This window comes from Sinohyriopsis cumingii, chromosome 9 (assembly GCF_028554795.1).
Source record: "Sinohyriopsis cumingii isolate HCF-2022 chromosome 9, ASM2855479v2, whole genome shotgun sequence".
Classification (NCBI taxonomy): Eukaryota; Metazoa; Mollusca; class Bivalvia; order Unionida; family Unionidae; genus Sinohyriopsis; species Sinohyriopsis cumingii.
Window position 1 is genome coordinate 52294870 of NC_142969.1, and position 13165 is coordinate 52308034.

The window sequence follows — 13165 nt, forward strand, 5'->3', positions numbered from 1 at the left end:
CCCTTACTCTCAGTGTACTTTTCAGCATTAAAAAAACTAAGAAAAGGATTTGTTCTGGTGATCCTTTGCTACCATGCTGAGGACCCACTGTGACCCTGATTTGTGTCATGACTTGAAGTTGTGAACAGCTGCTTTATATATATTCTCATAAATTGTCTACATTTTTAATGAAAGCTAATGCAGAAGGTATAATTTCTCCTACACTAAGTCTGTAGTATTTGTGTTGAGCTTGGACACAGCAAATGAAAAAGTTCACATGCATTTAATTACATTTTTGGAAATAGATGCGTTTTAGTTGAAATGATGGGACTGTTTAGTGCAGTAGACTATTCGGGAACTGAATGAATGAAACCTGTTAGTTATTTCATCATCAAAGCCAAGACCCTGAATTCAGTAAATATTTTATTTTCTGTTTTGGTTTTAAAGCTACTTCCTATTAAATAATAGTAATATTTTCAGAGTTTAATATATGTCAATGAAGTATCAGAGAATAAATTCTAATGATTTTATTAGAAACAACAATAGGATGCAGTAATGGCTGATCTGTTTTGTGCGTGTGGTGATACCTTGCAGAACTGTATAAAGCTATATCTGTAGTAAGTTTTGTAACTTACATTCAATGTGAGATAAGCAAGTATGACACATCTTTAAATATTTTTCTTCAGTTTGGATAGATTGTGTTAGCTTGTGTTAGTTAGGACTATTACAGAAATGATCGTGTGGGAGGGTCAGATGACACTACAATTAAAATAATATACCGGGTGGGTTTCTTTCATTTATAAAATATGCATGATTGGTCCACAAATATTTTACAACTGTGCCAGCTGGTGATTTTTGGCATATGATGCAATTGATATCAAACCAGAACCGGCTTAAATAAGTAAGATGATGAGAGGCAAAAACTTGTGCATTCAGCCTGGTCCAGGTTTCTTCTGACCCTTCCCACCCCATTTTAGATATTTTGACATTTATGTTGGGGTATGGGGTCAGAACGCATTGCTTATCAAAAAGTTGGAATTCTGTTACATAGTATAGGTTAGCTGTTTACTAGTGGGCCTTGCAAACTTAATAGACCTTACATCAATCCATAGATCATCAAACTGAGAGGAAGATAATTTATTTTCTCAGTAATTGTGCATATTGCATTTGTGTTTAATCTGCTAAACATATGAGATGAAACTACAGGGATGATGAAATTTGACCTAGTGTATTCATCACTTGCATTGCTCATGTGACTGCCCAACAAATGCAACCTGTCCGTGACATCAGAGGTCTATTAGTCACATGATACCTGTGAAAACCTCTTTTCCAATGTTGTAAAAAATATTCAAAAATATTACATGAAGGTCATATAGTATTTGTAGAAAAACGAAAGGACACATAACATATCTATTCCACAAATAATTGCTAGAAACCTGTTGCAGCAACCTTGAGAAAGTATATTCAGCAAGTAGTAAGCACATCTCAGCATGGTAGTCACATGGTGCAAGCAACAGTGTTATTGACATGTGCTCTCTGTTTGATGATTTTAAACCTTACTCATGCATTTATTTAGATAGCTGGCAATTGAAGAACCAAAGAGAAATAGAATCACAGAATTTACTTCAAATTCATAATTGTTTTATCATTGACTGGTGCCCTAAACAATTTCAAAGCTCTGACTCAGAATCTAGCAAACATCCAGGTATGAAAACTAATGATTGAAGTCCAGACTTATAAATTGTTTTCTTCAGATTTATTCTGTTTTCTTCTAATTGTTTTTGGATCATTAAATTTTACTACTTGTTATCTGTCCATCATGAATGAACTTAAATATCTAATATCATGTTTGACCTGGCCAATGACAAGAAGTTATTCTAGACCTCTTCCGATGATAAAATACATCATTCTAGACCTGGTCAGATGAGGATAAATTAGACATAGATGATAAGAAATCATATAGGACCTGGTCAGGTGATAGGAGGTTCATATTCATATCCAGGTCCAGGATATCTTAAAGGCAGCGATTTCCACGAGTGGCAAAAATATGTCATACCTACCTACTTATCCATCTATCTGCCTAATAAACTGCCACATATAAGTGCAGATATGCAACACAGTCAATGATCAGATAGACACTACAAATTTGTATTATTTCATGCAGAGAAAAAGAAAATTTTGAAGTCCTTATAATAAGTGTTAGTGCTGTTTTCTCTTCCCACCACCCTCCACAACGCAATGGACTGAGTCAACCAAATAGATTCTGTAGTATATATTGCTTACTTGCATGTCTGCCTTACCTGACAATTTTGATTTCCTTCAGCCAACAAGAACCATGTGATGGATCAGCTGAAACTAGCTTTAGCCTGGAACAGGATTGATATTGCCAAGAGTGAAATTTTTACTGATGACAAAAGATGGACGGTTAGTCTTTTGCTTTTTGCAGAGTTTTGATTGACTTCCTGTGAAGCCAACATTTTACCTTTATTATCAAAGCTCCTGTTTAGTTGTACAATCTAAATAATATAACATCTATTTATGTGAATATATAACAATAGGTGTAACATTTTAGCATTTATTTGAAATGTTGTAAATTCAGTGTATTTTCAGTATAAAAGTTTGTAATTTGCTCCATACCAGTATGCCCATTGTGCAACAGCTACCGGTACATTGCTGTTGTTGTTTATTTTTCCTAAAGTTAGATATTTCACTAAATTTGTACACAAAAGAAGTCTTGAATTCACAGTATTTTGCTATGGAAAATGCTTGTTATTGTGCAATATAATTTTCAAGTGCATATAGATTTTAACAAATTTATCCTGATGAACTAAATCAGCACTACTCTTATTAACATTACCTTCCAGATGTGAGTCAATAAAATTTTGAGTGTGATTATACAACATTTATTAAACTTGCAAACTTCTAATCACAATAAACTTTTAGCAATTAAAGTAATTTATTAACCTTAAATTCATGTGTTGATGTGCTTTTTCTGTGCAGCTTCTCTTTACACATTTTGTACAGGTAAAGTCTTTCTCTAAAAATGAATGTAAACATGTATCATAATCCATCACTACTTGATCCATTAACCTGTAATGAATAACAGGGCCATGTAAACATTTCTTGTAGCAAGCTAAACATGTTACATGTTATCTTTCTAAGCTCTCTAAAAAACAGATCGTTAAATATACAGTACAGTTATGATTTTGTTTGTTTCTTCAGACTGGCAGCCTAGATGACATTATGCTGTCTGCCATACAGCTGAACAGAGTGAATTTTGTGGAGCTATTTTTAGATAATGGCGTCAGTCTCAAGGAGTTCCTGACAATCAAAAGACTGATACTGTTGTACAACAATGTAAGCTTTTTAGTATACTGTACATTGTTTATAAACTGCATAAACTTTCTGGGACATCATGTTGTACTGTTTTGGTGGTTTTTTTGTTGTTGACAGTTTTACTTTTTGTAGGTGTGAGAATAATTATGGAGAAAAATATTGATTAATAAAAGTTGAGCTGATTATTGTGTAACAAAATTTTGGGATTGAAAATTTTCAAGGGCCAGATGAATAAAAAACTTATATCCATTATGACTAGTTCTCGATTTTCAGAATATTTGGCACTGCAAAATATTAAATTCTATGTGAAAAACAAAAAAACACTGTTACCTGATTTCAAAGTTTCTTTTATTATTGTCCTTCGAAGTGCGCAGGATAACAATTAACAATTAATATCACTCATTTGCATAGTATATAGGATAAATTATGTTGAAATTCAGGTTGTAAACTTTGACCCACTTTAATCATAAATATCAAGGTCAATGTCTTACATTATAAAACTATAATTTAAAAGTCTTGTCGTAAATATCATCAAATTAAAGAATGCAACTTGACATAAACAACAGGAAAAAATGTAAGAAAATTCATTGTATGCCTTTGGAGATATTAAAAGGTTAACAAATTCAAAGGAGATAACTTAAGTCAAGCTATTTAAGATCTATGATTTCTAATAGAAGGGATGAAAGATCCTTAGCTGACCTCTGTGAAGTAGAAGAGAACTCATTGTTTCCCTTTATGCACATTCGCACATTTGTGCATCAGGGGATGCACACTGGAGAAAATTGATGCACACATTTTGCTGCAGTGCGTTTTTCTGACATAAAGCATTCTTCGCATAATGTGATCAGGATTTATTTAATATCAAATGCTTTGGATGAGGGATGGCATTGTGTATGCTTCCAGCAGAGGCATAGACTGGTTCCCAACTTTGTGTGCTTCCTGCTTTACACTCCACTATTCATATAGCAGAGTGCAACACAGGGTGCACACAAAACAGGGAACCATACTAGCATAGGCAATGTTATGACAGAAGTGCTTCCCCATATCTCGCGAGCTCTCATGATTTCCATTGATCTCAGCATGCTGTCATCTACATGTTTAACCTCAATGCTTTTTGCACTAGAAAGTGATCTCCAGATTAAAACAGCAAGCACTAAGAATTGTTAGCAAAGAAAGTGAAAGAAGCAGAACACAAAAGAGTCTTACTGTGTATCTAACTTTAATAGAAAATGGAGAAAATAATTTCCTTGACTGGAATGGCACATCCATTAGTAAATTAACTGCCATTTGGTTAAAAAGCGTTTTGTATTGGCTTATTTGTACTGTGTTGGTCTATAATATTGCTACAAAAAAAGATTATAATGAGAATGTTAAAAGTACAACTTTAAGCTAAAAGAAAAATGAATAAAATTATTCTTTGAAAGGACAGTGTATTTGTTAATCGTGCATGTTGGTTCATTTGTAGTTTTAGAGAGAGAGTATGCTGTGCAAGTTGCAATATCCTATTTCAAGCTGAAAAAGTATGGGTCAGATGAAAGTTTGTCAGTACATTTTTGACCCCACATTTTTTATTTGACCCCCAGTTCTGACACCAATTTTTTTTTTATGAACCTTAATTTGACACCCCTGGGGGAGACATTGAGAGAACTACTCCCAGAATGGGGAACTGTTGCATATACCTATGTAAATTTTCACTGTATTAGAACCAATTTTTGTCTCCTTGGGTTCTAGGTATGAGTTTGGAATAGGTTTCATGGCACCAACATTACTTGGAGGTTGCAAACTTTGTGTATACATATTCTTAGTGATAAAACTTTTTGTACACTTTTTATATACTTTTGTACCTGGAATCTTGAAAATTGAAGAGGGGATGCATGTTGTTTCTACACCCTCAACACAAAAGTATTTCATCAATATGTGACCAATATTCCACACTTAAACTAGATGACTGTATGCATCTCCCTTTTAGTACCTCATTGTATGCATCTCACTTTTAGTACCTCATTCTTAATCAAAAGATAGTCACTGTAATTTTTGACTACCTAATTGTTTTTGCACTTTGTGGCCATCCTGTTGAGGCTAAAATCATTACAAACTTGATGGAGAATGCATCTTTTGATGAGTACTACACCTTCATCTCAAATGTTGGCGACTGTGACCCATATTTCATGCTTCACTGTTTTGGTTTCATTTTTGTGTTTCATCAGTTAATGCTATAATCTTTTAAGATTATTCAAACATAGGTTCAGTATTTTGTATTTAGTACACCATACCCTATGCTTATTGTTTGCCATCCTCATAAAACTTGGTAAGAATATATTTGTAAAGACTATTACAGGGATGATTGCAATAATACCATTTTGAGGCCTGCATCCCTAGAATTAGGAATTTTTCATTGCAAAATGACTAATAATTTTTATTACACTCTATTTGTAGATATCCTTTAATAGCAGACAAAATCAATGTTTTATACTAAAATAACCAGTAATTATATAATTTTGTTCCCTTTTTTGTAGATATATTGTCATTTTCAATATTAGCAATAGTAAATGGTGTAGCTGTTGTTCTTGTGTTCTCTCTATATAAATATATTTTTTATTGCAAGTCCCTAAAATAAAACAAATTTATATGTTTATTCATCTAATTTACTATAAATTAAGGCTGTGTTATAGTCATTCTGATTTTGACTTAAATGTGTTTTTGGTATAAAGGTATCCCATGCTCATATTGCACCATTGTTTAGTTTCATCAAATTAAAGTGTTTTTTTGAAGGGTTGAAATCTCTGTAGTACATTTACCAAGCAGTCAATAAACTAGAATACTGAACACTATTTAAAACTATACTCTATTTTCAATATAAAAAGGATGAATTAGAATGTCATAAAAAAGCTTAATTTAGTTAATAAGAAGTAGAGTAGTCAAAGTAATTTTGTGTTTCATACTAGACCAAGCATACCTACCATGCAAACAAAAATCTGGCCGTATGTTGAATATAACCAGTTCAAGCACAAAATATTTGTATCAGCCATTAAGGATATATTTTATGAACTATCCAAAACAACTATTCATAAGTTTTTGATTATGAAAGGAATAAATATCCATCACTGTAGTATGAAAATGGGAAACTGTCTCTTCTTTTGTCAGCTTTTTGAAAAGAATGCATGCCGGCAAATCCCAAAACTTACATGGTCCTCTCTGGTTATGAGTCAGGCAAAATGGTCACCCTAGAGCAGGGGTCTCGAACTCAAACCACTCTTAGGGCTGCATGAGGGCATTTTTGATGGCCCTAGGGCCACACCACCTTCATTATCTCTCATGACACCTTGTGATGCCAATCATTTTGTGGTCCACACGATACGGCTTAGCTGGCCACATGTGGGGCCACGTGTTTGAGACCCCTGATATAGAGCCTGTCATTTCAACCAACAGGCCCAAAAGGCAAAGTCTTTTTTGCTTTGCACTGACTTCATGACATTACCCCTATCACACTTTGCTTTGACCAATACAATGCATTAATAACAAAAGTAAAATGATGACTTTTGTGTCTGTAAAGAGAAAAGCACATTTAAAAAAGAAATCCTGTATTCTGCAGTTGTTCTTGTTGATATTGTTGTTTGGGTTTAATGTCATTTCTCAGTGCAAGGTAGGCTGTATATGGCAACCAGTATAACCGGTAGAGCAAGAACCACCAACCCATGAGACACTACTGGCAACTTTCTCACATACCCACATTGGCTGAGTCTGAGACTCAAACACACACAGCCAGATATGAGATGGCAGTGTTAGGTAAAGGCTAGCGCTTTATACCACTCACTGCAGTCACTTTTGATGATGATATGATGATCATAAATACCAGAAATAAATTACTATTACAAACTTCCTACCTAAACTTCACACAGGAACCTTGGAAAACATGTGAAAAATTGATTTTCTTTTTTGTCCTCTATTGCCTTATTACTCATTGGGCATAGCCCGGCCAATTATTATTAAAATGAAACATTTTATCCAACCATGTGTCTTGTAAACACTCAGATGAAAATAGGGCTTCTGTTATGAAAGAGTTTGACAATTTTTTACTATAACCTAAGTTAAATGTTGCCAATTTATGTTAACAATGCAAAATAAGAGTAATTTTAATAATTTTTACAAACTTTTAATAATATTTGTCATCATTTTATTAAATTGACATGAAAACATGCAAAGAAACATATGTCTGAAGTGACTAACTTACATTACCCACTTGACCTTATTTTCACTAACTTCACTAATTCTTGCTGGAAAAGTACTTTTGTACAGGTATTAGCATGGACCCTGACTTATTATTAAATGCTCAGCAAGCTTTTGTATGATTCAAGTGACTTCTGGAGAAAAGTAAAATCACAGTTCTGATCTAATAACACAATCAAATATGTGAATGGAATGAGGGGAAAGTTCTGACAAGCAAGATTTATGAACATTCAATCGGGATATTTCAAACTAAAAATTATGGGGCCACCAAAGGAAAGTGGTGCTGCAAGGTGGAGCTATTAAAAGCCCCTGTGAAATGATCATGAACAATTCAAGAACTGGCATGAACTGTTCAAGAATTATTCAGGAACTGGGTTTATGGACCATTCATGAAAGTTCATAAAAAGGTTCATGCACTGTTCATGAATATGCATGAACTGAAAATGGTCAATTCATGAAATTCTGAATTCATGAACTGTTCATGAACCAACTTTTCACAAACTGTTCTTGAACAGATCATTGCATGAACTGAATTGGTGAACAGTTCATCAAAGTTCACAAACTGGGTCATCATCATTCATGAACAAGTGCATGAACATACTCATGAACTATGATGAACAAAGTTTCTCATGGATGATTCGTGAATTTTCATAAACAGTTCCCATAAAAAAATTGATTATGAACAAAGTCAAAAATGTATGGAGTAAACTTTCATTCTAAATCACCACTTTGGTTAGAGCATCTGCCTCGGAAGAGGTAGGTTGTGGGTTCGAACTCTGGCCACGGCATACCAAAGACTTACAAATATGGTACTAACAGCTGCCTCGCTAGGTGCTCAGCATTAAGAGGTTAGTGTTAGGACTGGTTGGCCTTGTGTCAGGATAACGTGACTGGGTGGGACATCACACTACATGTCTGCGGCAGGATGCCCCAATGCTAGACATCACTATAAACTGTGACACTGCAGGCATTGTAGTGATATGACTGAAAAATTATTAAAGCTATGTTAAAAATCCTAATCACACACACACACACTCATTCTGAATTATGAAATAATGTGAAGGTGTGGTTTTAAAACGGTATAAAATGCAACACAATAACTTAAAAATGGTCTTTAATTTCAGATAAATTTCTAATATGTAACAAAGGACATGAAATTGACAAGCAATGTTCCTTTTTTATACTTTGTGCAGCATTTTTTATGTATTCTGTTATTTTTCTTTGAAATTATTTTGAGAGATATTGGGGCAATTGTGTTCAACCAACCATTCAAGCATATTTAACTTTTGTCATCAATGGGCTCTATTTGGGGTTTCTCCTGATTTTACTGATCTTTTTCCCTGAGATTGACCTGATGGATAACTGTTCTTTTGTGAAGCTCTTCATGGTCAATAATTTAATCAAGTCCAACCCATTGTCACTACTGAATGTTTCCAACTGCAGCTTGAGATGTTCCATCTGATTACTATCTGGATCTTTAACATTGCTGCAGAAGTCACCACTTAATGTCTTTTCCATCTTAGTTTTTTTTATATTTTTTAATTTACCAAATTATATCAGATCATAGAAATAGTGATGTCACAAAACAGAGAATGATACCGAACATCTAAATTCCTATTGCAGATGCAAGTACTCATCTTGTATTGAGATCAAAAGCAGGGTGTATGATAAGGAAGCAGAATAATGTTTAGTGATTTTCAAAAAATTTGAAGAGCAACTCTAAATTGAGTCTGAAAAAATCATTCCTCATTTGGTTGGTTAGAACTAATATGACACATATAAAAACCAATAAAATATCCATATAACTTCCACTGAAATAATCATGAATGCTCAAGATACTCACCGGAATTTGATGATCCTGGCTGGTGTGCTTTTCCTCCTAATTTTGCTCTCACCAAATCATTTCCTTCATATTCTTCATGATCTCTTTCCTGCAATTTGATTGACTTAAAAGAAATGATATTGAAAATATTCTCATCTGTTCATTCCATTGGAGTTCACGTTCTTTGTTTGAGGTTTTTACCATTTGCGTGTTCTTTTGTTTGTGGGGAAAAGAATGCTCAGCAGCTGAAGTCGCACATGTATATTAGCCAATCATATCACGTCTTCTATCACAATCATCCAATCAGGATAATTGGTATTTACATATTTCAGTTTTTATGGCAAACTGGCAACTGGTGATTGTTACAAGTCAGCAGAGTATGTTGTTTATGACAGTAATGGCAAAGAGTTATTGCCTTTTGTCTGACACAGACAGAAAACTTTATGAACAATTTTTGTGATTTAGTTGGGGGTGGATTAGGGAAGTAGCAGTCTTATATTTCTAATGTTAATGTGATCAGGTAAGTATTCTTGAAGAAACATAGTTTACTTTAAAACTTGCTTTCTATATAATTTCACTTATATTTGGTTTAATATTGTTTCTTCTCATAATATTAATGAAAATTTGTAGGGCTCATATAGTCAGATTTTGACAGTTATCAGTAATCACATAATAGTATTATTTCTTCAGTAATTTAAATAAACATTGGATGCATGTGTAACACTTAGTGAACAAGGTGCAAATATCAGAACCAAATATACTTTTTGAATGGCAAAATATGAACTTATGAATAATTTTGCATTATAAATTGTTAAATTGGTTCTGTGCAGATTTGTGGAAGGTTACAGGGAATTGTAACAAACATAACTGCTGCAGATATTTATGCAACTTTCTAAATTGATACACATCCCACATCTGATGTTTCATGTGATGTACAGAGGCTTGATCTTATTCCATTGACACTGATTATGTCCATGTCACAAACATTTTGCATTAATCTGACCTATGACCTTTTGCATAATTAGCTGATTTGTATGATGTGCTGTTTTTGTAGATATTGTCCTTTATAATTAATGTATTTACTTCATGCTTCTCTGTAGGTCTCCTCAAGAAGTTTGTTAAAGATTTTATTCAAGAAGATGTGGCAAAAAAAGAATGAAGAGGTATGTAATGTCAATGTTTTTCTCTTTAAGTTGATGAACTTGGAGAGCTCAGTTGGAAATTGATAATAAAAAATAAAACTTAAATCACAAGTTATTAATGCAAACAGGAAAAATCTTATTTAAAATAGAAAAAAAAACCTGAGTTTTCTTAAACATTTGGGAAACCAGGCCCCAAGATCTCAAAAGCATCTGAAACTCGAGTTGGAACACGATATTTGGAGTTGGAGTATTTACTCCACTGAGTATTTTGGTCCCAAAAGTGGATCAGGAGTTGCTTTCTAGGTATTCTCCACTGAGTTCGAAAACTTCACTCTCAAGTCGATTATTTTATTTGAGTCACTCAACATGTTATGTCATTTTGACGCTTTTTAGCAAAGAGGTATGAAAAGGTGCAAGTGCCTATCACGCATTTCCAATATCAATAATCATGGCATCCATCATGGGAGATATGATCACTGCACAAAAATAAAGACACGAGATAAACAGCAAGAAATACTCTTATTAACCCTGGTAGTGCTGTGCTGTTTTGCTTGACCTTGAAACCAGTGCTGATTTGTTTCTAACTGTACCATCTGTGCATGCTGAATTGTTTCAGAACAATACAGACTTTCTGGGCTAAATTTACATAACATCTGAGAACTATTATTAAAAATCAGATTACTGTGAAATTATACATAGTGATGCATATATGCATGCAAATTGCAAACATTTAAAATGTTGGTGAAATTGATGTGTATTCATGGTTACCATAGCAACCAAATAGAGAAAATTTGTGGAAAAGTAATTTTTTACCAGAAAAATCAAATATAATGCATACTTTTCCATCAAATATAGTTATTCTAAATGTGTGAATGGACATTTCATTTTTTTCTACATGTCACATATCCTCAGTTCATTACTTTTAGGCCTATGATAGATAATTAAAACTTTACTTTCAAATATGTCTCTACATTTGTGTGTGTGTGTGTGATTTGGATTTTTAATGTAGCTTTAAAAAAAATTCAGTCATATCACTACGATGTCTGCAGTGTGGCAGTTTATAATGATGTCTAGCACTGAGGCATCATGCCGCAGACATGTAGCATGATGTCCCACTCAGTCACATTATCCTGACACCAGGCTGACCTGTCCTAACACTAACCTCTTAACGCTGAGCGCCAAGCGAGGCAGCTGTTAGTACCACTTTTGTAATTCTTTGGTATGACTTGGCCGGGGATAGATCCCACAACCTCCCGCATCCGAGCGGCTGCTCTAACCACTACGCCACTAGAGCAGTCTCTCTACATTTCAGTATGTTACAATATTTAGATGATGCAACATTTATGTAGCTGTTATTAAAAACTTTTCTCCATATAAAATATAATTATATTCACATTGATAAGGAACAAATACTAATCATACTGAAAATGATAAATAATTATAAATTTACTTTGGTTGCCCTAGCAACGAAAGTAATGTTAGTGTTTGAAAGGTTTAAAAGACTCTTTAAAATAATACTGTTGGCAGAATCTTTTATCCAACTAAATACAGCATTCATTGTTCAAAGAACTCAGTGTTATTAAGTTGTTTTAATTATGAAGGTAAAATAATGATTATGATAATGTAGAAAAATTATGTTGGTCCGGTTTTAGGGTGAAGAGAATACTGTTTATGCATGAAATTAAACTACGAAAAACTAGTTTTCTCATTTGAAAATTGTTGAAAGACCGATGTCTTACATAAATTTATGTAAACACCTCTTTAAGCAATTACTGTTGCTTGCAAGAATAAATTTGATAAATGCAAGTATCTCTATACATGTGACAAATGTAATAACTGACACAAAATCCATCTGCAGGTTTGTCATCGACTGCAGTTGACTGTTTTTTCATCACATCATGTAAATGAAACAAATATAAATTTTTCTTTCAAAATAAAAAATACTGTTGAAAAAGTTAGGATTTCACACATGGAATTAACGACTTATAGGGTTATTTCTAGACTCAGACTACATAAACTTTTCTTTTTGCCAGCTTCATTACTAAATCTTATGTACATCATAACTTTTCTTTACTATCTATTAATATGCAGACTGAATTTGATTTCTTTAATAGCTTTTATGATTAATGTCATCTTTAATATATGACAGCAGATATAGCTTTTGAATAACTTTCATTACAATTCAAGTTGTTTTAAATTCTCATTTTTAATACATCTTCTAATGTTCAGCTAAGTACTTATGAATATGAATTCATTGTTCAGTTACAGTGTAATGCAGCTAAATGTTTGTTTAACATAACCATGTGTTGAGTATGTATGTATATATATATATATATATATATATATATATATATATATATATATATATATATATATATATATATATATTCCTCACCATCTGGCTACAGAACTTGTGATCCTAAACCAGGCATCACATCATCTGGAAAACAAAGTTTTCTCTTACAAGCTTATGAAGTATGGTGCTATTTGTAATGTTATTGAAACACAAAAGTTTACCCCACCTCCCAAAAAATGTACCCATTTGAACCTGCTGTAACTGACGTACGTGTATGTTTGAATCATTATGCAGAAATCATCATAAAATGGTTCAAGTGAAATTATTCACCTGTTGATAATATTTAGGTTGATTTATTGATTT

At 33.2% G+C, this 13165-nt stretch overlaps 1 protein-coding gene across 1 annotated transcript in view; it reads left to right on the top strand.

The window, feature by feature from the left end:
- The window catches only part of LOC149791814 (transient receptor potential cation channel subfamily M member-like 2), a 172903-nt gene that overhangs the window by 48364 nt on the left and 111374 nt on the right, over window positions 1-13165 (top strand). Inside the window, exons 11-13 of the mRNA XM_089969476.1 lie at window positions 2303-2403; window positions 3202-3336; window positions 10465-10527. Coding sequence (XP_089825602.1) covers window positions 2303-2403; window positions 3202-3336; window positions 10465-10527 — 299 coding nt within the window. The remainder of the gene's footprint in view (window positions 1-2302; window positions 2404-3201; window positions 3337-10464; window positions 10528-13165) is intronic.